The sequence below is a fragment of the Pempheris klunzingeri genome, chromosome 16, assembly GCF_042242105.1.
Source record: "Pempheris klunzingeri isolate RE-2024b chromosome 16, fPemKlu1.hap1, whole genome shotgun sequence".
Classification (NCBI taxonomy): Eukaryota; Metazoa; Chordata; class Actinopteri; order Acropomatiformes; family Pempheridae; genus Pempheris; species Pempheris klunzingeri.
Window position 1 is genome coordinate 13,419,957 of NC_092027.1, and position 26,264 is coordinate 13,446,220.

Sequence of the window (26,264 nt, forward strand, 5' to 3'; positions counted from 1 at the left end):
CGCTCCTCTGACGCACCATCGGAGATGAGCATCCCAGTCCCACAGGCTGTCAAGGCAGACTCTGTCGACATCTCCCCCTCGGACCTCTGCGGTCAAGCTTTCAGCACCACCTCTATTTGTTTTTCAGTCTGTTTTCCGTATCGTTTCGTTTTCTCCTAATTTGTCAGATTCAGCGCTGCGTTTGGCTGGGATGCCCACAGTTGCCATCTCTTGGCTGGGAATTTACTTCGGAGGTGATTTTCGTATCCGCAACAACTGTCAACGAAAGTGATTGATTCCTGTCTACACTCACGGTGATCTTCTCCCCGTTTTCGTAGCATCCTTCAGGACCTTCTTGTGCTTTTAAGACAAGTGGTTCAAATCAAAGGTGAAAAGGTTGGTTGAATTTGAGGGCTGCTTTGACAGGAGATCGTCTGGATGACGAACACCGAGTGGCAATAGCTCTCCCTCTGCACCGCGAATCTCTGCGCCCTTGGAATATTTTTACAGAGGCACTATAGAGTAGAAATATTTTTTCTCAGTTTGCAGTCATAATCCATACGACGAGTTTGCCCACTGCAGGGGCTGCTGCGGCTGTCGTGTCTGCTCCGTTTTGAAATACGATTTCCTTGACGGGCGGGCGTCTTTGCATCCCGGACGAGCCCGAATTTGCAATGCCCAAACAGTGAGGACACGGTGGGATCTCATTTGGTCACCCTGCACGGTAGCATGGCTCCAGCCCGGAGGGACTGCAGCGGCTGGGAGATGTTCCTCCCGACGGGATGCCTGCTCCTCTCTGTTTTGCTATTTCACCCTGCCCTGGCCAAGGTGTGTAACGACCGCACCAAACACGGACAGGACAACAGCTGGTTCGCCAGGGACGGGGAAAACTTGCCCATCATGGTTCTTATGCCCATGAACGAGTCGGCCCTGATGAGCAGCATCAGCCAGGGGATCGAGCCGGCAGTCCAACTGGCCATCCAACACATACGGGAGTCCAAGAAGTACTCGTTCTCACTCATCACCAAAATCTACGACACAGAGGTAAACACACAGAATAAACCCTGTCCCTAAGCTGCAGCTGGTTGTCTCAGGTGTTTTAAAACAGTTGTATATAACCTGTGTGTGCGTGCGTGCATGCGCGTGTGCGCACGTGTGCGCACGTGTGCATAGCGCGCATTGCCCCGCGGCGCTCCACACATTGTGCGTCCAAGAGGAAACGCTGGGCTCTGTTATGTTTGGTGCATGTGCAGCCTCGATGTTAGTGAGCGTGTTTTCATTGCGCAAAAGTCAACTGCGATCACTTTTAGTCTCCAAATGACAACACGGCGTTAGCGCTCCGTCTCGCTGCTGTCGCCCGTCGTTGACAGTGCATTTAATTGTAACCTGGCACCATGAGGCACTGCATCGGCCCGGCCGCTCTCACTTGCTCTCCCCATATTGGACGTTTTAGTGGTTACCGCAATCTCAGGATGAAACGGAATGACAAGGCTGCCTGATGATACAAATGTCATCGCCGTCACTCAGTTACATTTGCATTAAGACGGCTCATTCGGCCTTTCTGTTGTCACCACTTTATAAAACGTGTGTATAACCTCGGTGGCTTTGCGCTATGAAGATTTTTAGTCACGAATTAGCGTATCTTTTAACGATGAAAGAGCTGCCTCTCATCGTGCCTGAAGATGGCGGTAATTGGATGTACGATTTCTTCTGACTACTTGCACCCTTAAAAGGAGCTGCATCACTCAGTGTTCACGCTCTAAATTAACATCTGTTTATTCGATAACAATAATATACCACTCCAGTCGAAGTCCTATTGAAGCGCAGTCATCGCTAAATCTCTGCAAGTTTTGACAATGTAGGCGTGTTCTCCATAATTAGTTTACACTTGCTGTATTTGAATCAGTCAACAGTACTTGTAGATGCCTTTCAGGCTTTTTCTGATTTCCTTGCTCTTGAGGACGCAGTGCAAGTGAGGAGTTTAAAGCTGCCTCACAATACAGTTGCCATGCCAACATGTAAGGGTGTTGATCGTTTGACAAACCTGTTTAACAAGCACAAAATGCCACTACTTAATAATCAAATAACTGTATTTATAAAATGTGTTCTAGTCTTAGGTACATCCAGATTTGTTTTAGCTAAACGTCAACTAACTTTTTCCTCCTGTGCCTGAGATAGCAGTAATCCTCTTGGTTTATTCCTGTACTTATTCAGTGTACACTGCACAGGTGTGTCCGTTTGAAAGACCATACACATCTCTGTTGACAGAGGTAAGCCCTCACAGGCAGCATGCGCTCAGACCATGGGATTAATATGCTCTTATGAGAGTTATGATTCCCCCCCCCCCCCTTCTATTCCCCTGGAGAGAAAGATGAGCTGGAAGCAAGAGGTCAGTGGGCCAGTCTGACATCCGCTCGCTGGGAATGTCTGATAGTGATGCCAGCTTTCTAATACTGGCAATCAATGGGAACTCATGAGAACAGTGTTATTTGATGACTTTGTGGTCAAAGGCTAAACTCTAGTACACTGTAGCACTGCCAGTCCCATGGTATTTGACATTTGTTTTGTATACAGGCCAGCTGAAAATTCAAGCTCTGATCATGTTTTGGAAATGTCAAAATAAAATTATTCTATTCTATACTATACTAAAACCTTAATGTTAACACTATACAAAATACTTGGTTTTTGGAAGTGCACAGATGCATGCTTAAAGATATAGTCAGCACACTTCCTTTTTTATTATTGGATTAGTGGCAGTGGTTGCCTGGTAGCTCTGGCTTTAATAACGCTATGAAAAAAGCTCCCTGCCAACAATTTAGAGTGTATTTACAAACTATTGGAAATCATCTGGCACAGCCTGGCATGGTTAAAGTCAACAAGGGAAAACACAGAGCACTGTGAGGTGCAAATGGCAATATATTACAGCAGCAGAATATTGTTATTATATATTTGCAGAGAATAACAAAGAAACAGTCAGACTTAAGAGGGAGAAACATTATTTCAATAACATCTTAAGATTTGAGGAACTATTATTGTTTGCTCATATCAGATGAAGCGGTCTGAAGTGTTCTGAGTGTCTGAACACTTACGGGCGGATTAGACCTTTGCCTAGGACGGGGTTATTGCTTTAGTGTTGACTATATTGCTTTTGGAGCCTCTGACATGTTTGTAGGAGCAATAATGTGAAGTAAGTGATGGCTGTGCTATTAACAATTTACCATACATGTGTTCATTGTATGTTTATTGACCTATAATTTTTTTTTCTTGCACATGAATAAATATCCGTGAACACTCACACACACACAAGCACACAGCTTCCTCCCATACCACATGCTTATGTCAAAAAACAATGCATGCATCAGTGCATTTGCTGCAGCTAGCAGGCCAAGTGTGTGCCTGTGTGGTGTTTGTGCACGTGTGTCTGTGTGAATGTGTGGGCACTGGGATTTATCCTGGCAGATGTAAGTAATCAGTCCCTGAGCAGAGACTCTTTATCCCTTTATCCCCTGTCGGTGGAGCCATGGGTAGAGACAGGGCAGGCCCAGTCCATCCCCTGGTGCTGTGGAGCTGGGTGGTGGTGCTGCTGATGATGGGGATGGTGAGGCACTTGGGGGCTGTCCCACTGTAAAGGGCCCGAGAGCTGAGGCTGTGCTGCTACAGTGAGGTAGTTGGCTGTTGGAGGATTGGAGAAGCAGTTACCAGAAATAGAGCAGATGTCCTGACGTGGAACGCCTGGAGATGAGATCTAATGCGGGCTGGTGTGAAACTGGTTTGATCAGGCCAAAGCTGGACTCCTAAAATGGTTCAGCAATATACGCATTGTAGCCAGCCGAGGCCGTCGCAGATGAGAATACATCTTTGCTTTAAAACCAGAGCATTGCAGGTAGAAAAGAAGCAGGATGGATTATATCAACTGGGAGGCTTAGAGCTGGAGCAGGAGTTGGTCCTCCACTGCAGCTCTAGATGTGTGAGTGTGGGTTTTAGTGTAACCGAGGAATGATACTGTAACTCTGCAGGCTTAGCTGATCAAAGCTTTGGAGAGGACAGGAAGCACTGGAAGAGGATGGAAGGGAGACTTTGGGCAGTGAGAGCGTTCTAGGCTAAGCTACGCTAGTTCACCGGCTTATAGGATGTGTGACAGGCCCTTGAGAGGAGCCACTCTGGGAAAAGATCACTTTTTAGCAGAATATTTAAAGTATTTAACTGTGGTAGTTTTGAATTCATTGCTGTGTTGTCCTCAGCTATGAAAAAACACATCAGACAATAGATACACATTGTAACCAACCCTGACACACATTTAGGTTTATACAGTTTCATCAATTAGGGCTGTCCCTTTTTCCAAAAAATCAAGTACGAACCAATAAGAACTAACACATAATTTGTTCAAATTAATTTAAAAGCAAACCCATGAGCACCAATCGAAAAATACTTTAAAGAATTCACACGGTCGCGTTAATTGGCAGTGCATCTGCTGATTCACTTGAGTGACCAGCTAGCAGGTGAGCTCAGAGTTGTTTTTGTGGTAGTGTTAGCGCAGGCAGTTTCCTTTTGTAATGGCAGTAAACAGCCTCAACTTTAACCAAGCTGGAGAACAAGACAATGACCCCTTATTCACTGTGAATTTCAAATTCGATGAAATCATTTTCCTGCGTTCAAATGGTTGTTAGAGTTTACTCGACCACCCGTGCATCTGCAGCGATCCAACACCTTTAGTTTTCAGCAGTAGAATGGGAATCTAGAATTTAATTAATATACATTCAGGTAACATGCTCCCTTGCTATCATGTTTCCTATGTTCTAGCTGTCAGGGAAGAATGAAGACACGTGTTTTTAAAAGCAAATCAATACAACCACAAAGACACAGAGTCTGCAGTTAGAGATACAGATCTTGCCCATATACAGTGCACCTGACACAGTATGCAGATAGGTATTTATAGTATGTGACTGTCTATCCATGCAGTTCTATGGGCCTCCTGGGATTATGTTAGCAGTGGCCTTCTGTATGTTCAGTGATACTGCACACAGATATGAAATGCCTCTCTTCCTCTCCACTCTGAGGACTACATGCACTGCAACATGTCACATTTGTGCACATGTTGGCAAGCCTGAAACCACCGTACAGTACACTTGTTCACAGGAGGAAGAACACCCCCTTGAGCATATATAAGGCATTCTGTCATTTTGTCAGAAGAAGTTAGGTTTGCAGTGGGAAGTCATTACCATAATGGAGGTCAGGATGCTGCTAAGCATAGGTCTTAAGTCAAAGCCAGCTGGTTCAGGGCTGTCAGTCTTTTTAGCACTGAGGAGAAATTTGTTTTTACTCACTGTTATGTGTTTATAGTGTACTGTGATTTTTTTTGTATATTTATTCAAAAAAACCATCCCAGAGTGCCTTTCACTGATCTTATCTCGATTCACACACTGCAACTCACCTTTGAGCTGTTGTGTAAGACCATGTGACATGGGCGAAATGAAGCAGTGCCTTTGGACATCTTATATGTCAGGGTCTCATATTGTACGCCACATATTATCTAAATATCTGACATCTATTCAGCGCCGAGGCGGTGACCCAGGGGGGTCAACAAAGATTGCCTGTCACTGCTCCCTAGGAGAGGGCGAATGTTCGGGGATAGTAGGGAAAAGCAGCCTGTGACAGCCTGGGTACTTTCTAGGCATACAGAAAGTGCTGAGTGTGGCTGTATCCACTGACCCGACACAGATAGTGGGGATCAATGTGCAGCAGCCCTTCTCATAGAACGAAGAGGATCTCAGGGGAGAATCAGAGAGAGAGGCAAGAGAGAAAGGGATGTGTAGGGCTATGAGATGGAGATCCCGAAATAGGATTATATCATCTTCTGTTCAGGAAGAGGAAATGGCCATCCTCTTAATTCTCATTGGATCCTAATGTAATGCCATTTGCGTTGTTTCTCTGAGGCTACATAGTTTAATGGCCATGTGAAAAAAAGCAATTACTGCATGCAATGAGGTATGCACATTAGCTCAGTTAAAGGCTTGCAAGATCTTGTGGTGTTGTATCAATAATATCACTGTACACATTCATGAGAATATTGTTTTTATATGATTTTAATGTTTTTTTAAATACAGATTCACACAAAATCAGAGAAACACGGTTCATGGCTTAATTAAGTTACTAAATTTGAGCACTAATTGCAGACCTTTCTCTAAGTCAGGGCACCAGTTTCCCAGAGGGCTCGAGCAACACAACCATAAACATTAACCATACTTATAAAAAGCTCTTGTGTGCCCTGAAACTGGCTTTATAATAGATACTGTGACACACATGTAATACAGTGCATAAATGCATGGGAGCATGCTCATACACATACTGTGTGATTTCATGCAATCACCACTGCACACACAAACCTGCCCCTGCCCTTCACACACACAGCACACACACTTCCACATAGTCCATGGTCATGGACGGTTTCAGTTGGCACCCCTGCAGCATTACCTGAGGTCAGGACAGCGTGGTCAGTTGAGCAGTTAGACCTGAAGTCTTGTTCAGTTCCAATAAAGATGGAGTCACAGTATCATCAGATTGCTTTGTTCAAAATTGGCACCCTCACCTGTCCTCCCCTCACAACAGGCAGTAGTTGGAAACCCTGCCTTACAAAAAACATCAATTTTCATCAATCATCTGAAACCATTTTAACATGACAAAAAATCTCTCTTGGTATTATGCAATTTTGTTTATTTCCTCACACATCTCTTTCTATTTTTTCTTGTGAATGTGACTTTTGCATTCATCACTGTAGTTTGTTTAATTTGATTTAATCAAGGACTTTGAATTGGATGCAAAGTTCACATTTCAATACAGTACTTTTTTTTTTTTTTTTTACAAAAAAAGAGACATAGGCATAGACCTCCTAGGATTTGTGCTTTGTCACTGGTGCTGTGCTCAGTACAAGTTGTTCCCTGTGCCCATATCTTGTCCGCCAATGCTTTTTTAGCCACGATAGACATGATCACCGCTATCTCAGAGGTGTGTGCTTAAGTTTCAAACGAGAAATAAATCAAGTTTGACTGCTCCCTTTCTCTGGTACATTACTCCACATTGACCATAGGGCAACATGGTCTTGCTAATGTGCTAATAACAATGTTTTTTTTGATATAACACTGGTATTCCGAGCACTAATTTTCAATGGGTGAGTTCAACTGTGACAAAAACAAATTAGCCTTCTGGCTTTCTCCACTTTGCACCTTGCATTTTCCTGGAGTAGATTACAGTATGTTTGACCGAATCATATGTATGTTGCTAATTTGATAGAGCAAGAGCGAGTGTTTGGCATTATCTCTTGTCTGTGCAGTCACCCTGCAGACCTTCTTGTGCTGACCAAGTCAAGGGCTAATCGCATGAGAGAGGCAACGGCTGAATTCAATTTCAAAAGCACCTTAAGCAAGTCCCGTTGGTTGCCTGCAAAGCAGGCAAAATGAGTGTTTGTGTTTGAGAGCGGCTGGAGGTTGGGAAGGATGGAAAATAGTCTGTACACTGGATGCGTGGGCGGAGGTACTTATGTGAATATCTTAACGGCTGGTAAATGTGATTCTTCGAGATTTTACAACATGAGTGTGGATCACCCCACACATGTTGTAAAAAAGCAGGCCAGAATGCTGTGGTTAAAGATGTCACTGTCATCGCTGCACATCTTTTTTTACCATCTGCCTGTTGACGTGTTTTTCCTGCATTTGTAAATCTGCCTTAGTGCAACGGGCTGGAATCGAATTTAGCTCTTTGTTAGCTCATTGAACGAAATAATGTACAGTCAAGTGCCCTATTGTCAGCCCAGACTCACTCACGGTGTGGTCATTGCACTGTACTGTGGTCATCGCCATCACTTACGTTGTGTTAAATGAATGACAAACTAGCAGAAAAGAATATACATTGGTGTCAGGAAGAGTGCAAAAAAATGCAAAAAGATAAAAATACCAATAATAGTATGGCACTATAGGCTACTTAAATACTTTCCTGCAATGTGCCTCACTTGAAACGATTAATACAGTATCTCAAAACTCCACATGTTTGCCCTGAATTCATTGCATCTTAATTATAACCAGACGACACACTGGAGTAGTAAAAGCTTTAATGAATTCAGTTTGTGATAATCAATTAGGTTTCAAATGAATCTGTCATTGTCAAATTTTAATCTTCCTTTCTTTCTGCCATCCTATTGTGTTTTCCCAGCAGATGCTATGATGAGACATCTGTTGGCATGCCCCCTCCTCATCTTTTCTTTCTTTTTTCCAAGACTCTACTGTCAACGAGATGCAAAATGACTCCAAAAAGGTGGCGAACCAGGCATCTGGCTGCCATTAACATTAAACAAACAGTTACTCTCTGATTCGCATGGCTGTACTGTGGTGCTGAGGGAGGGACACCTACTGGGAAATCACCCAGGAGACAGGAATGGGGTGGGAGGATGGATGAAGAGGTGGGGGAGGTAGAAAATGGGGACTTCAGGAGGTCGAAACAGAGGAGGTTTTAAGCGGAGAGATGGAATTTGCGGCAGACAAACTGGGGGAAAAAACACTAAAAATGCAACAGTGAAGTAGCGATAGACAGGAGCTGGGATGAAGCTGAAAATCTTCCATCTTTATTCAGTGCTGCTGAAAATACTGACAAGATGGCTGCTGCCATGTTGAGTGCAACACTAAGTCAGCCCGTCTGGCTGCTACTGCTGGTGCATCTATAAAGCTGCCATTGATCCCCAGCCAAGCCATTTGCACAGACAATTAACACAGTGAATGTTTATCCGCTGCTATAGCTTGTTTCACTGCAAACTACTGAAAAATCACTCATTCTAACTGCCAAAGGTGACGTGAGCATTAGGATTCTTTCAACATTTTTGTTTTGGTCAGTAAATGGTTTCAGAATGATATTCGTGGTGTTGTTGTCTGTTAACTGAACTCAGTTTTCCTGCAGACAAGATCCAGGAAAATACGTATTTGTGTGCTTATGGTTACCAACCCCAAGAGAGGTGACCTGCTGTTGCATGTCAGGAGAATTTCCACACTAAAAGGCTGCGTATATGTGTGTGAGTGTTAGTGAGAGACACAGGCAGAGGAGAGAAAGAGGCTGCATGTATGAGATGGGTTTCAAATGTTTAATACTGCTCATCTTCTAATGGTGTTTGACCTTTCATCTTTAAGAAAAAAAAAGAGACCCTGACCAAATTCCTACTACACAAGTTGACCTTTTTAAAGGATGACTTGTTTTCTACTCAATATCACCTTTGCCAGGAATTATTATAGCTTTGATACTTAGATTTTTACCTTCCCCCCTGACTCCATCACTGTCTGCTCTTCTCACTGCTCATCACTCTTCCACTCCCCTCACACACACGTGCACACACACACACACACACACACACACACGTGCACACACACACACACACACACACACACACACGCTCGCTCAAACTCTCGCTCACACGCACACGGTCACACACTTGCTCACACACGACATTCACCTCTCTGCCTCCCTGTTCCTCTCCCGTGAGTGGACAGAAACGAAAGGATTATCGTGGAAAGGGTGTGCCGTTGTCATTAGAGATTGGACAAGTACTCTGTGCATGCTCCTGTCTGTCGCTCTCAAGGGGGCCCAGCGCAGAGCAATAAGCAGAGAGAGTCTGTCCTTGTCAGTCCTGTAATTACATTAAAGCTCATGTAATTCTTGGCCAAAAAAGACGAGCCAACCATTGTCTGCTTCTTGGGAGTGTGTGTGTGTGTGCACCTGGGTACACATGTATATGAGATGTGCATGACTATGCTTATGTATAAAGAGAAAGCGACTTGATGCTGGTGCTTGCATGTCCACACGCACAGTGTGTGTTTGACTCTGAGGGCTGGTGACTCTGTGTGTGTCTGTGTGTGTGCATTTGCCTGATTTCGTTAGCATGCAATGCGTGTGATTGTCACATGTGTCCTGTTCCCAGGGGTCAGTGGTACTTAACACTTGTTCCCAGAGGGCAGGTTGGTTGTCATGGCCACAGCTGGGGGATGTGTGGGGACTCAGGCAGGTGCCAGAGAAGAATAATGGCCTTTCTCACGTTGTCTCTATCTTACTCAACAGCACCTACACCTGCACACACTTTTTTTCAACAGTCTTTCTCACATGTACGTACACTTACTTAGGCTGACCTGTACACACACACGCAGGAAAATCCTGACCCTCATGCATACCTGTTGTGGCTGCAGACAAGATCCAGGAGAATATCTACTTTAGACTGAACGGCTTTCTTGGTTACAATAACATGAAAACAGAAGGTGATAAGATAACAACAACTTCCAGTCCAGTTTGGTTAAAATCTTATTAAGACACCCACCTCCACACACTATTTTTGGTTAAAACTACTGCAAGTGTGTTCTACACATGTACAACGTATCATCCATGCCTGAAATTCACATCCTCAATAGAGCCACTGTCCAACAGCACACACTGCAGTGGACCCTGTAATGGAGGCTTTCTCATTGTTTCACACAAGCAATTTATATTCTATAATATAAGTCAAATTTTGCACCAAATCCAATATATACAGCAGTTTGTTCTATACAAATGGGCATGTCCAATACATTGCAGACACTGTAAGAAATTACAACGTTCACGCAGTTCCACATTCACAAACTTGTGTTACACACAGGTTTGCTTTTCGGGATATCAGAACATGTCAGTGTTGGTGCTTTTCCTCTGCCCTTCTCCAGAAAGAGATTCTCAGCTGAAGGGGTGATTACACAGTTTCAATCACAGCGATAAGGACCTTCATGGAGCACCTGTCGGAAGCACAGCCTTCACAGTTATTATTTTACAGAAATAGACTGTTGGATTTAATACATTAAAGCTTCCTTGAGCAATATCTCATGCTTTTGTGCTCATCCAGCTGTGAGGAAACAAACTGTCAGTTCGTGTTTTGCTTTTCATGTGTGCCATTTAGATTTTGCGGCCGCCAAACATTGTAATAATCCTCTGTGTGTTTTCCAGTATCTTCCTGCTATAACTGCCTACACACTGACTGTATGTACATGGATTGTCTGAAGGTGTAACTATAGTGATTTGTTGCTGGTCGTGGGGCCCCAGCATGTGTCCATGTAGCACAGTGCAGCTCTGTGCTCCAGCAGTCTCTGATACACATCAGACCTTTGTCCATTTGCCGCCTGCTCATAGTGGCTACCACTTCCCCATCCATGATTGCTGGGGGCTGTTAGCGGAAAGCAGTTGGTGAGCCCATTGTGTGCCAGGAGCGATAACAACAGACAGTAGAATCACAGATGTAACCTACACACACACATACACACACTCTCTCTGCCATCCTCCCTAAGTGCCCATGCACGGTAGCAGTAGTATACACATCTGTCATGCCCATCCAAAGCAGGCAATCATGCCACATGCGATCACAAAAGGCTGTACAATGATGATAAGAGATCATATGCATCCAAGCTCTATCTGCTGTGGCTCAGTCCTAATCTTTATTTGTGTGTCTGTGCCTGTGTGTTTTCAGGGGTGGGTAGTTGAATAAATGAAAAGAAAGCACAATTTAATGTATTTTGCTAATATTGTATATTGTATTATACATAATTATATTGTATCAGTGTAACTGTGGAACACCAGGAGAAGCTTGCCTTTGGTTTTAAGCAGTCCCAAGTCCATTTGGCTAACAAACCCCAATCCACAGTCACACACACACACACACACACACACACACACGCTCACACTCACATACACACACACACACAACCATATTTGCACACACCCTCACTCAATCCATCACACAATGAAGTAGCTAGACCGTAAATGTTGCTCTCAGCTGCTCTACATGTTGTAATGAAGTCATTTCCCTTTGCTTAATACATCTCTAAACAAACCATGTTATAGGCTATAGAGCGGGAATTGTGGCTGTAAAGAGTAGTTAGTATTACCGAGCGTCAGACTGCAGCTGATTGATGGGGTGGGGTCCTGATTGGAGGGACCTGCGGCTGTCTGACTAATGAACTGTTACTGTAAGGCAGGAGACATTTATTGGCCTCTTTAGAAGAAGCGGGCACAATTACTGTATGACTTGGCCTGCTGTCTCCTTTTACTAGTCTATTTTTTTGCTATGCACACACACAAATGCATGTAAAAATGTGTGTACATACAAACACACTCATACATAGGGCCTGGTTCTCCCTGAGGGACTGTTATCTCTCATGGTTTGCTTCACAAAAGGCTTGATACATGCTGTAATTTTCAGTCGCAAACCACCACTGTTTATACTTTATACTGTGTTCTTTTACTTCCACCTGGGCTTCACATCGATCAGTAGGTTGAAGCCTTGTCATAAAAGCACTGTCAGCTGGGCTTTTGAAAACATGATATTTGCAACATGCAATCACTTTTTTAATGTGCCACAAATAAATTGCAAACTCAAGACGTACCAGGACCCCACAGTGCACACTCAAGGGGGCAATATTTTAGTAATTCATTCCTTATCACCAGGGCGACTGCGATCGTGAAATGCTCTCTGTGTCCCAGAGTACATGTTCTCCTTCTCCTAACAGTCAAAAAGAATATTTTGAGCAGAAGTGTTAGCATATGAAAGTAATTAGTAACTTGTACACTTTTGGTAAACAAGATTCTGATGACTTTCTTTTTGAACTGTCTTTGTTTTGTTTCAGTTGCATTTTTTGGGACATGGACAAATGTCACTCCTGGACAAAAACTTCTTTTGACTCATTGTCCAGACTTTTTTTTCATTACCTCGAGAGGCCCTGATCATCACAACGAGACTACAAGTATTTGAAACATGACAATTTACGTGTGCAAGTTTTATCTTGTGCACATCAAAACACGGCCCATTAACGACCATTTCCGTTGCATTGATTTCCAAAGAATTCTTAAAACATGAAATCTGGAAATCTTGGATCGTAATTGACGTGTTGAATAGAGACTGAGGGGATATATTTAGTATAATCTAATAATCCTCATCTCAGACGGTCTTATCTTGGGATAACACTATTTACATGATTAGATGCTCTTACTTTCATGCTGATTTCTTGCCTCCGTCCAAATGCACAACAGTCTTTGCCAGAAAGCAGCTCCTCTGTTCATGTAGCCCAACTGTGTGTATTGATTTCATGGCTAAAAACAGGGTGATGGCAGAATGCCTGTTTTATTCTTCCTTTTGGGAAACATCCAAGAACAATTGATGCCACCCTTTTGCCGCTTTTTAAAAATGGGCATCTTGCTGACAATATGGATTCAACCGCACCTGAATTTCATCACTTGCATACCATCAATTAAATCACAGTCTCTTATTTTTTCCATAATGTGATGTTTCATGGCCACAGTGGGATGCTTGAGGGATGCATTCCAGAGGTTTTCACCGCTGCTGCCAAAATATACTGGCCGCCACTTCCTCCGCCAGCCATCTTTTATTAAACCCTTTCATTATGTGTGAAATTCCAAGGTAAAAGACCGTCTGGGGAATGGACATCCTCAGCCATATTCAGCCACTCAGCACACTATACAGTACAAGATAGATAAAGCAATTAAATCACAGAAGTAATGTACACAGTATATTGAGCTTTTGCAGTGACATGAGAGTGATGGGCGGTTTGTCTTTAAACATTTTACAATATAGAAAGAACACCCCTGCCATGTATCATTCCTGCTTTTCGCACTGTGATGGTCATTGGGCTTTCGTAAGCTTTCATTGCCTCAGTTGTCTGTGATTGATGTGCCCAATGAGTGGGGAGCGCTGGTTGGACTGATGACACCCCAAGCTGTGAGAAGGAACGATGCCTATCATGATAATTCAATACAAAGCAGTTGGATAGTGAGTGAAATTTCATTATCCCACGTAAGCAGATAATTCCAAGGGCCATCTGGACGGATGAAGGACATTACTCCTAAGGCGTATTCATATCAACATTTATACTCACATAGACAGAGCTATCACAACCTTGTGCTGATGTAATTGCAAACAAGCTGTTTATTGGCCAACATGGCGTCAGGCTAGCTGTTTTCAATCTGACAGGATGGACGCCAACAAAGGTCCTTCAACATTGTTGGTGTTGCAGTGGATTTTGTGTAGAATTTTAGTGTTAGCATTGAGCATCTACCAAACAACCCAAATGCTACTTTAAACTTTTTTCAGTTTCATTTTACAGGCTCTTGCAAATGGAAAATCAACTCTTGTCCACACTGAGCTACAGTCCATGCTACAGTAATTACTACCCCTATTTGTATTCTAGTGGAACACTAGCAATTAGCATAGCCATTAAAACCATAAGGATCTCTTGTGGGGAAAAGACAAAAACAGAAATAAGGCTAAAATGTATGTTTTAAGCCATTTTTACAAGGCTTTATTAGTGCAATTGCATTTCACCTTTGGGCCTTGGCATACAAATGTTTAAAGGGCCCTTTGGCTATGCAGTGCTTTCTAATATATGTAAATTGTGTGGAAGGGGGACTTTAATTAGAGCTGGCGGTGTGCACACGCTGTGCATTTATTCATGCGGTTGGTAAACCTGCTAATTGTATGTGCGAAAGACATCCATCATGGATGTTGTTGACTGGATTAATCTAAACACAACTAACAACATTGATGCTCATGATCTGTCCTAATGTCTTGCTGTGATCACAGGACCTCACACTCAGTCCTCATGCAAAAGTATGCAGACATGAGTGGATGAGTGTGTGTTTTTGTGTGCTCAAAGACGTCCTCTGAACTTAAAAAAGAACAAGACGCACATTCCCGGGATGTGTGCATGAATATTTAAAGGTGGCATACTAAACAATTCTCCAGTGCTGACCTGTTGCTGGATGTCTTCTTATTGAATAAGTGAACATGCCTCATATTTACCAGATCACTGCTTTTAAGATGTATGAATCAGAATTATACATGGTCCCTGGCGGTTGTTGGCAGCCTCCCTCAACATAAATATTATCTGTAGGCCCCGACTTTGTGCTGCTCTCTGCTCTGTTGACTTGCTCTTACACACAGGGGAGGTTCTATTGATTTCTAGAAGGCCTTCATGCCGTCTTCTTCAGCTCACTGGAATCACATTTTGAGGAATGGGCCTTCCATCTCTCACTCTGTGCAGCATCCTATCTTCTCTCTACTGTGTTCTCTGGCTTGTTTCACTTTTCTTTTTATTTTCTATGTAGGGCCAACGGGGAATTTACATTTTCTGAGAGATTTTTGAATTTGTATTGCAATTAGCTGATAGTGTTTGTCACAAATTTAATTTATTTAATCTAATTTCACAAGGTCAACAATCTGAAATAAACATCAATAAAGAAATATTTTCATTTGAGTAAAACAGAAAACTACATTTTCATATAAAAATTTGTTTTGTGCAAATGGCAGTCATAATGCATTAAGAGAGCAGCAAAAAGAAAGGAAATAACTAAAAATGTCTAAAAACATTATCTCTGAAATATTGTTTAAAATGTTGCTGTATTAAATTATGTTGTGTGCATGCTCTTTTCACCCACTCATGCTGTCAGTTGCTTTGCATCGACTGGGGAATCGGTGTTAGCTCGGTTGTTCCTCAAGGCAGAATGTGTGACAACGATGGCAAGGGGACCGCGGGGTCACGACCATTCTTCTTTCTTTGATAGAGGGCAAATGTAAATGTCAGCGACGTCTGAAAAAGAAAGGTCCTCTGGTCTCTGATGCTACACGGAATAAGCTGTGACAGATGGATAAAGCATTCCAAGCTACAATTTATGGAGGCAAAGCTGAGAGGAAGAGCAGTAATACTACATACAGAAGAAAAGGGAAAACGTGGAATCCTGGAAAGGAGGCTAACAAAGGCAGGATTATCAAAGTAATATTATTGCACTGATTGTGTTGATCAACTAGTTGTGTCATTATTACCAGAAATTTAGAATCTTTTACCAAATTTGTAAGAGTCGATCTACTTGAGATGCCTTTAGTAGCTTTGAGGAAGCTTTTTATGAGAATTATCATCAAGGTCATCATTTTAAATCAAGTTAAAAAAAAAATACTGTAAAACTACGATGACTCCTATTTGCTGAAAGCTGTGTTGCCCATTGATTTTTATGCAAATGTTTTATTGACTGAACTCTATTGATCAGTCATGGTTTGCCCTAAAAGCTTGAGTTCAGATGTGACCCTTGGAAGTGCAAAAAAAAATATTGTTGATGTAGCAATAAAGAAAATATTACATACCGAAATATTAAAACTAAACGATTTATCATCACATAAAACATGATGAAAAAACTGAATTGCAAATCTGGACAAGGATATTCCCATCCATATTTCCCAAATCACTGAGGAGCTACAGCTCACCAGTCTCAATGCATTAGAAAAGAAAGCTTTGGCAGAAGTGTCATGTCACAGCTTCCTCCCACCACAACAAGGGCAAACCAAGAGTAATGTTGGCGCCGATTTAATTCATTTATTCATGAGGGTAATTGAAATATTAACACAGCTGGTTAGACACTAGAGACTGAACGTCTTCAATGCTCAGATCCCGCTCAACTCACCAAGGAAATTATATTTTATTTACACATACTCTGTCCCTCACATCATAATCCCCATGTTAAATGGAAGTGTATCACAAAGGTCCCTGGACATTTTTTTTTTGCTGTGATGCGAAACATTTGTTGATGACATACATATTTGCTCTATGTGCAAATCACCAGTAGTCAAAGAGACCTGACATATTCTTTATGGAAACGCACCTAAATTATTCAGAGGCTGCAACAAGAATGAGATTGTGGTGAGGATGGGAAGAAAAGGGAGAAAAGTGACAAGAGGAGCGAAGAAAAGATCTGATATTAAGAAGGTATAGAGAAAAGAGGATTTGGGGAAAGGTAGGAGGGAAGCACAGCTAGACGACGGCTGGATCTGACGGGTACGAACACAACCTGGCATGTTTACCCCCTTCTAATGATGTTAGAGCATTGCTGGAAAAAGGTGTGTGCAATGAAAGTCAGACAGAGGCACAACATCTCTGCATCTGTGAATGGTTTGATCTGCACAGACCTAGCTTCCGCTTCTCAGGCACGTGTCTTTATGTTCGTGTACCTACACCTCTGCATCCGAGTGTGTGTCATCATGTGAGCTTAATTGCGCTGATATGTGTCCATGTGTATCGTATGTGTAGTTGTGTGCGTATGCATGCCCCGGAGATAGTCATTTGGGGTTGCTGGCTTGGGAGCGAGAAGGAACATGACAAGTGTGCCGAGCTTGTTGCGGGGTGTTTCTCAGACAGTCGGGGGAAACAGGCCTGCGGAGGATTGGGGTGGGAGGGGGCGGGACTGTAGGGATGCCATGTGCTGCTACTGTCACATGTCGCGCTTGGCACGGTAGCGGGCGAGTGGCAGGCGGGCGAGGAAAACACCACCCACCGGGAACTGTGGGTGTGGGGGCTGGGTGAGCAGGATGGCTGCGGAGCTGGCGCTTCTTCCCCAGGCTTTATCAAAGGGAAAAAAATTAAACGCAGAGAGAAAGATCTGCCACCAACAATCAGAATAGTAACACACTGTTTGTGTGTGCAACAGAGAGAGAGACAGAGATACATACATCCTCTATGTATACAAAAACCTACAGTGACAACGACAAGCACATTTGTCACTTTTTCGGCAAATGTATTACAAGGGTAAATCTGAATAACTCACTTTCAGGTTTGTGTTGAGATAACATCACTCAGGTTACTACTGGATCTGGGCTTTTGGCTTTAACACAGGCATCATTGCAAAACCTCTCAAGCTGTGTCAGATTGAATGAGAGGCATTTTTAGAGCTGCAATCTGCAGGTATCCCCACAACTTAATGTTAATGGATGTGTCCTGAAGCCACTCCTGCATTGTTTGGTTGGTTCCCACTGGTACGGTAAGACATTGTAATTCTGAGGTCATGTGTGCTCTGGAGCAGGTTTTGTCAAGGACCCATTTTGTATTTGGCTCCATCCATCAGTCACTCAAACAAGACCCAGTCTTGACTTACTGCTGCCAGAATTCATCCACAAAGCATGTTGTTGTTGTAACCATTGTTCACTGTGGGTACAGGTAGAGTGTTAGCCAGCTGAAAGCAGTAATGCCTCCGAAGGCTAGAGACTTTCCTTGTACTGTCATAGTCCTTTAGGTGTCATTCACTTCCCCGTCTAAGGCCCATTTCTACATCTTAGCGCTTCCAGATATTCCTTTGCACAAAACTAGCAACAATTTGATCCAAGTATAACCTGTGTAGACAAAGGCTCTAATAACTCTCTGTCATATATCTTCACTGTTATCTTAAAAGGATTAAAAGCACACAAGCCACACTGTTGTACTGGGTGACATGTACTGATGAACAGACACTTTGGAGTCAATCCCACATATACAGTCTCACTACTGCAATCAAGTGTGTCACCAAATGTACATTAATCTGGATCTGAAAATAATCCACAACAAATGTTTACTCCTGTTTGAGTAACACTGTTTTATGTACTTGGCCTTTCTAAGAAATGAAACTTTATAGTTGTGACCCATTTTTTAAAGATTTATAGCTACTTTCATTACAGCAAAAACACTTGGAGCTGCGACCACAGACAGAAGTAGGGAAGAGAGGGACTGAGGCATTGTTGGTTTTGGTCTTTTGATGGGTTCTACTGACAATAAGGTATATATTAAAAAACACTTAGTTGTGTAATTGTTTTAGCACAATTCTGATCTTTGATCAATGATTTCAAACAATCTAATTAAAAAGTAACATCATTAGTTTTCTTGATGCAATTCAGTACAGTGGAACGCACTTCATTGCTTTCAACAGTCGGATACTTTTATATATGAATACTACATTTGTGATATGTGTTGATGTTGGAAAAGAGCGTTTTTTGCTTTGAAATGCACCATGAATGGTGGAACTGTTTTGACAGGTGTGGTCCTTTCTAAATGATGTCCAGTCTCATTTAGATCAAGAGACATCTCAAGTCAGATCAAAGGAAACCAGATACACCTAGGCTCAGTGTCACTGAAAAGAGGGAATACATTCAGTATGTAAATGAATAAATCCTGCATTTCAGATTCAGTAGAGAAATATATAAAAATATATTATAAATATAGAACAAGAGAATGCAGCAGAGAGGCACAACAGGATTAGGGAAAAAGAAAAATTAAGAGAGGGGAAGAAAGAGATTTTTTTTAATCTCCAGAGGAAACCTGTCTGTGTGTGTACGTTCGTGTTCTCTTCAGTGTTTGTACAACATATGTCGGTGTGCTTAGAGCATGCAGGAAAATACAGAATCACAGACAGGGTTCCCATAGAAACACCTGCCTTTTTTACCCATGAAGATGCACACTTGCCGCACAGCCCACTTTTCTTTGAGACCACCGTTTCCCCATCACCCTTCATGCCTGCTATTTGATCCTCAAGGCAACCAGCAATCCACACCCCCAGACTTGTATTACAACATCCCTCGTTCCCTCTTTAATTTCTTCCTCCCCATCACTCCTTCCCCTTGTCTCCACTACCTCTACCCTCTGCTTGCTTGTGATGGATGACTGCTGTGTGCAGCTTACGGCAGCCCGGAGAAAATATTCTGTCACGCATCATCATTATGCGCCCAAGGATGCTTGTGTTTTAGCCAGGGACCCTGGTGCTGTCATGTCCCCTGATTATTGTGTAACAGATTGATTAACCCTCGAGTGGAAGCAGCCCTTTTCATCATGATGGCAGGCCACCACTCCTCTCTGGGGTGTCACTGTAAATATTTGTCTCTCCTTCCACTATGCATTACACTTGTTGCACTATTGATTAACACACCCACGGAATTGATGCCTTTTAGGTAATGCTTCTTTTATTCACATGTGTCACAGCTGGAGGGGTGACTGCATTAATGGGTTTTCCAGTGTAAGTTTTGTAGGTGGTGACAAGTGGACTGCGACAAATTTCTGTAAACTGTGCATTATTTATTGAGCAATGAATGCTCCAGCGTGTATGGAAAGCATTGTTTGTTTAAGCTAAGGATAAACGCAAGTTGCAAATCTAGTATCACTGAATATTTTAAACCTTCTATCCCATATCTTTTAACAGTTAAGTCACAGCATACACACATACACTCACACACAAAACTACACAGGATTTTGTGTTTGCTTGAAGACACAATGAATTGTTTCAATCCTTCATTATCAAAATCTTCCAGTGACTGTATGTGAATAATGGATTCACACAAGGATTAAAAATTGAGTATATGTTTATAGACTGAAAAATCTAACTACATCCAGAATATTTCAAATGTGATGTTTTAATCAGAAAGCAGGCACCGGGGAAGATTTGGTGTTGCTTGTTGCATGTGTGCAGTCCTGCGCCAGGATTGAAAAGGGAGGAGAAAAAGAGATTTCTTGGATTTAATCTGCTTCTAACTTTCTCTGAACAGAACATTAAACTGCTTGGAAAAGTCGCGAGAGTCACTCCCCATCTAATCTGCTGATTTTGCTCTCGGCGAGATTAAGGGTTATGGTTTAGAATGAAAGAGAGAGTGAGAGAGAATAGCTGAAGAGATGAGATGATGGAAAAGGGTGGATAGAAGAGAGGGAGGAGGGAGCAAAGCAGAGCTGATTACAAGAGAATAAATAGGAGAGAGAATTGTGCAGACACATTGGAGAGATAGAAAGAAATACAGCAAAACACAAGGAAGAAAAGAACTTGTTTGGTCTCCATTGTCAGTTAAAATCCACGAGATTGTGCGTGTTCGTTTGGAACCGTTTGAGGCGGGGTTTTGGTAATGATGGACGAGCCTGGTGGGTTAGTGGAGGTCGCAATGTCCTGCTCTCTTTTAATGAAGCTGTTGACAACACACTTACTCACAGCTGCCTCTCACACAGCTGAGATATGACTTAATTCTACAGGCTAAAACTACCACTCGGCTCATATTATTGCAACCAGCAGCTTTGCACATGCAATGCAGCTGCAGTTTGTAGTGAAGGCTGATAATAGAAGGTGGCATATTTTCAATAAATAAATGCATTTTTTTTTTTCCCTCTGCTGCCTATTGCAACATTTCTCTTGCTGTTGGTGATCAGTTTCATCTAAATCAGTTGTAGATTTTGTTGCTAATGTTGCACACTTTCATTCTGTTGTGCCACTCAAAAAATACTCAAATACTAGCACTATTGTTTTCATCCTGAATAGCAAAGTCAGCTAGAGATTTATCCTTGGGCCAGTTGTTATTATGACCTGCCACTGGTGATGGATTTCCATTTTGATGTCTGAACTGAGTTGAGGGTCTTTGAGTACAAGATTTCTTCCCACTTCATCACTTATCCCATACACCCTGAACAGCTCAGGGTGGGTTTAAGTTCACGCACCTCTTCTCCGCTTTCAAATCCACGCGGAGAGATGAACGACTCTATTTTTCATGGGGTATCAGCGGGACTTTCTTTACACAAACATAACATGAAAGGATATTCCCGGATTTTCTCCCCTGGGGAGCAGTAGCTGTAAGAACCTGCAGTCAAGGGTCTTCCCCCTCCTCATTTGACAGCCCTATTTGTCTTGCCTGGTCAAGCCTATTCATTTGGCTCACAACTGCCATAAGTACAGTAGTAGCAGTTTATTTATAGCCCTGATTCAAACCTCATTCTTCAGCCTGGCTAGCAGTGCTTGCGTGCAGCACAGTGTAAATATAGCATCTCTTCTGTTTCGCCTGCGCCTCTTTACATCATCTCTTAATTCTCTTTCTTTGCTTTACCCCTGACACTCTAATAGGCACACTTGAATGTGTGTGCATACACTCTTAAACAACGTGCGCGTCTGTACACATACACTCTCAGTTCTCGTCCATACCCTGTAGCAGCACTGACGTCTAATTGGGCTTTCCTTTTATATTTCCTGTCATATAATGCCGTATATACACATTATGTCAGTGGCTCCTTGTGCCGTCACTTGACTTCCTCTTTCATCTAAACCCATGTGTGTGTTTAAAGAACATACAATGTATGTTCTCTCTCTATGCAATATGCTGGATGGGCAAATTGCGGCATACATGAAAACATGAATAATGGAAATCTGTAAGTTTTCTCCCCTATCCTTCTCCAGCATGGCTGTTTGAAGCATGGCTAATATGAAGTGTTTTTAACCTGCAGGGCCAAGAGAGAGGAAAGCTCTAATGAGCTGGGATTGTTAGTACAGTGTGTATGTGTGTGTGTGTGTGTGTGTGTCTGCAATTGTAAATTTGCTCTGTGTTTGTTGTTGTGTATCTGTGCATATGCCCATTTTGCCTCACTGTGTGTGTGTGTGTGTGTGTTCACGTGCGCGTGTGTGAGATGGTAGAATATCTCTCCTGCTGTACTTAAACATGACAGTTATCAGGAGGGAGGCAAGTGTGTTTCTACCAAGTTTTAGTCCCAAGTTTCATTAACTCAGTCAGTATCCCAGAGCCACATGGAGAAAGAGAGAAAACACACAGCAGAGGAGGACAAAAAAGAAGCAAAAAAGAGTGAAAAAAGTACAAAACATAAACACAGAGTCTGAAAGATTGGACAAGCACCTGAACCCAGCCAGAAGGGCCCTTTTCTGGTAGCTGAGGCTGTAGTTACAGCACACACACATCCAGAATTAGGCACACACAGCCCTCAAACCAATCCAACCTACACACACGCACACACACACACACTCCTCTCCCACGCTGCTCCAACCCCTGACAAGCAGGGCCCCGTTCCACACCAGTGGCTAAAAAGACGGGGAGCGCAGCTGACACTTGTGCCGAGGAGAGGAAGAGCAAACTGAGCCAGCTCCCCCTCCTCTCTCCTCCCATTCCAAGTGCTGCTGCTGCTTTTATAGTCCAGGCTCCTTCTGCAAGGCATTTAACATTTAATAGCAGTAATGCATGGCCCTCTTCTGGGCTTAGAGTCACAGCACTGGTTTATTCAACAGACCTGACCAACTTAGCTTGAAGAGGATAGTCAGATTTGAGGCCAGAGATATTGGGTTTGGGTGATGTTGGTCATTTTTGTTATGGGTGCATACATCTCATTGCTTTGTCATGGTATGCTTAGTGCCAGATCATCTTGGTTGTGTTTGAATAAATTAGTATCACGACTCAGTTGTTTAGAGGTGGTGTGTGACAATGCTGCATGTCACATCCTCTCTTATGTCACTTATCTGTTTTTAGCCCTTCTGGTCTGAATTCATCTTCTCCATCACTTCTCATTCTGTCTTCCTCCTCTCTGCATTTTCTCTTTCCCCTCCTCTAATTAACGCTCCCCCGGTTCTCCCCTCAATGTTTTTCTCCCTGCCTCCTCTGTCAGGAGGAGTACAGGGAACTAGTGCTTTCTCATTAAGTTAGCAGGGAACTGTAGAGCACAACACTCTAATATCTGCCCAGATGCCCATTAGTCCAGCAGCTTGGCCCAACTGATGGGAACACAGATCAGAGGGCAGACAGTACAAGTCCCCACTGGCCCTGCCTGATAAAACATCCTGTTTCACTAGCAATGTCGGACTGGAGCAGTCAGTTGGTTGTGACGAAGCCACAAAAAGGCTGCTCCAAAGGGGCTACACAGGGGTGGGAAAATGTTTTCTGAGCAGATTGTTGGGTTTACAGAATGGCTAACGCAGGGTAGCCCTCCTGAACAAGTAATGGTATTCATTACAGCTGTCATTCCACCTTTCAAACCCCAAATACATTTAGTTTAACTGTTTTCAGTGTTGATCCCTGTATATCCTCTGATACGATCATGTTTTTAAGCCTCGTATAAAATGCCAAAATGCTTTTACATGTATCGGACGTCTTTTTTTTCTTTCTAATTCCTGAAATGTTGGTGTTTTTGTAGAATTCAGTGTGTTTTCTCGTGGCAGCAGAGAGACGGAGGGCAGGAAGCGAGGGATTGAGAGAGAGTGGAGGCAAAGATCAGTGGGAGTTGGCAGGGTGAAAGGAAGTCAGCCGGGACCCCCAGAGCTGAGTGATTCACCACCAAATGAATAAACCAAAACTGCATACACACGTCCATATGTACACACAGGCACACACAAGCTAACACACACACACACACACAAACACACACACACACACACACACACACACACACACACACACACAGATGTGCGCATACAGAGATGTGCGCATACAGACAGACACAGGTTACGTTTGGGGGATGTCAGGACACATCACTGTCAGAGCTTTATCTCCTTCTACTCTGAAAAGTGAGGAAAAGTCTAAATTGGAGACAGATCACACAGTCTGTTTTTCAGTGTTATTCACTGTAATTGGTTCATTTCGTTGCTGTGTATTTTCCTCAATATATGCAGAGGCAAACACTTAGTTTCTTGTGTTCATATGGTGACAGTATGTTTTTGACTGAAAGAAAACGGAGTGCTTTCCATCTATTCCATCCTCAGCTCAGTTGAAGTTTCATGCATCTGTAGAAAATGGCATCATTTTTCTTTTTAGACATTTTCTGTGTACATTCCCTGCTGCCAAAATCCTGGGGCAATTCCGCCATATGTACAAGTAACATCTGGATTGTAGACCATGAATCATTTGTCTGTGCTGTAATTCAATATTTTCAGTCTATTTTCTGCTATATCATTCTCTTAATGTTGACATTTGGTTGTCTTTACAATGAAAAAACAGAAGTGACAGGCAGCGTCAATCTTGCTGAAAAGTTTTGATGACAACAGGATGAAACCAGTGGAAACAAACTGCGCTGGATACATGGACTGAAGTTTTTTTGGCTTATTGTCTAATAGGAGGCAGAAAGACATGTTTTCTGCAGGTGCATGAGCTTATAGACAAACGCACTGAGGCCTTATTCACTTGAAACATTTGTATTTGTGATGATCTGTGAAAGAAGAGATCGTTATTGATCCTTTTCTATGCCCCAGTGTGTGTGCTTGTATGGCTTTGCATAATGAGTCATGCGTCTAATTGTAGCTCCCCTGAGAAAAGCTTTTAAGACCTTGCTGTTTTTTTGTAACGAGTGAAGTGTGCAGCCATCCTGTTTGACACACAAATATGGTCTGAGAGATTTGGGGCCATTTTGAAAACCATCACATTCATTGCTACACCAACATGTACTGATTTTACATCATAGCTGCTGTAAGCTGTTCTTTCCGCTACAATCTGGACACAAGAGCCCATTGCTTCCAGCCTGCAAACACACATCATCCCAAACTCATCCACGCCATCAGCCAGAATAGCTATACTGTATTAGACAGCCTCTTCGAGCATCCACACTTAGTGTGCATGATGTGGTCAGATACACTGTACAGAGGTGCCAGTGGCCGACTTTGCCATTCACTGAGACCTGCTTTGGTGACACCATAGAACACTGCAGGAGGCTAGAAAGCATGAATACTCAGTGAACCAGAAATGGAGCTTGTGTGCTGTGTTAGCAGTCTGCGTGCATCGTGTGATTGTCTAACGCTAATGATCTGAATCACATTAACATAGCAAATAGGAAGCATTTAAGCACATACACACAAATTCTAATACAGTCCGAAGTACACACAGACTTGAATGTTTTATTACTTCATTTATACTACAGTGCAAAATGCATTTAGGAATAAAAATACTGTGGTTTTATGCAGTGCTAGAATTAATGCATTGCCTAAAAGTTCTGCACTGCTAACAATGCAATGCAATCCTCCAGCAATCTGTTTTACCTGACTCATAGCTGTAAAGAGCTAATTAAAAAGCATCACATGAACAGCCTATCATATGGTTGCAATGAAGGTAGGTGGCCTATTAGAAACTAGACATCCATCACATCACCCAAAATGAACAGCAAAGAAACAAAAAGCACTGAGTTAAGCATGGATGCCAACAAAATCAGAAAAAGAAAATCTATCTTTAAACCTCTGCCAGTGTTTGGCCATACAGAATGTCATCAGTAGTCCTAAAGAAGTGCTGGTTGTTGTCCCCCAAGGAGCCGTAAACTTCTTTCTGTGTGACTAATATTGTTTCTCAGCAACAAAACACAGTATCAGCATTTTTTCAAACCTTTGCCCTGCAACAAAGAAGAGCAACCGCACAGGTATCACAAATGCCATGACATATTTTATTGTCAAGACACGCTGCCCTGCATCGCTTGAAATGAAGCATGGTGCGGAACGAAGAATTACAAGACTTTAAACCACGTAATTCTCCTAGTTTCTTAAGAGTAAAAATTATTGTTGGTGTAATTTATTTTGTAGGAGAAAATGTTTTTAGACCCTACACCAGGGGTGCCCACACTTTTCCAGCTTGCGAGCTACTTTTAAAATTACCAGGTCAAAATGATCTACCTACATTAAAAATGCTAAACATATATTTATTTATATATATACTGAGTATACTT

General features: G+C 42.6%; 1 protein-coding gene across 1 annotated transcript in view; it reads left to right on the top strand.

Moving 5' to 3' along the window:
- The first annotated feature begins 708 nt into the window (after positions 1 to 708).
- The window catches only part of gabbr2 (gamma-aminobutyric acid (GABA) B receptor, 2), a 172,353-nt gene continuing 146,797 nt past the window's right edge, over positions 709 to 26,264 (top strand). Inside the window, exon 1 of the mRNA XM_070846971.1 lies at positions 709 to 1,023. Coding sequence (XP_070703072.1) covers positions 709 to 1,023 — 315 coding nt within the window. The remainder of the gene's footprint in view (positions 1,024 to 26,264) is intronic.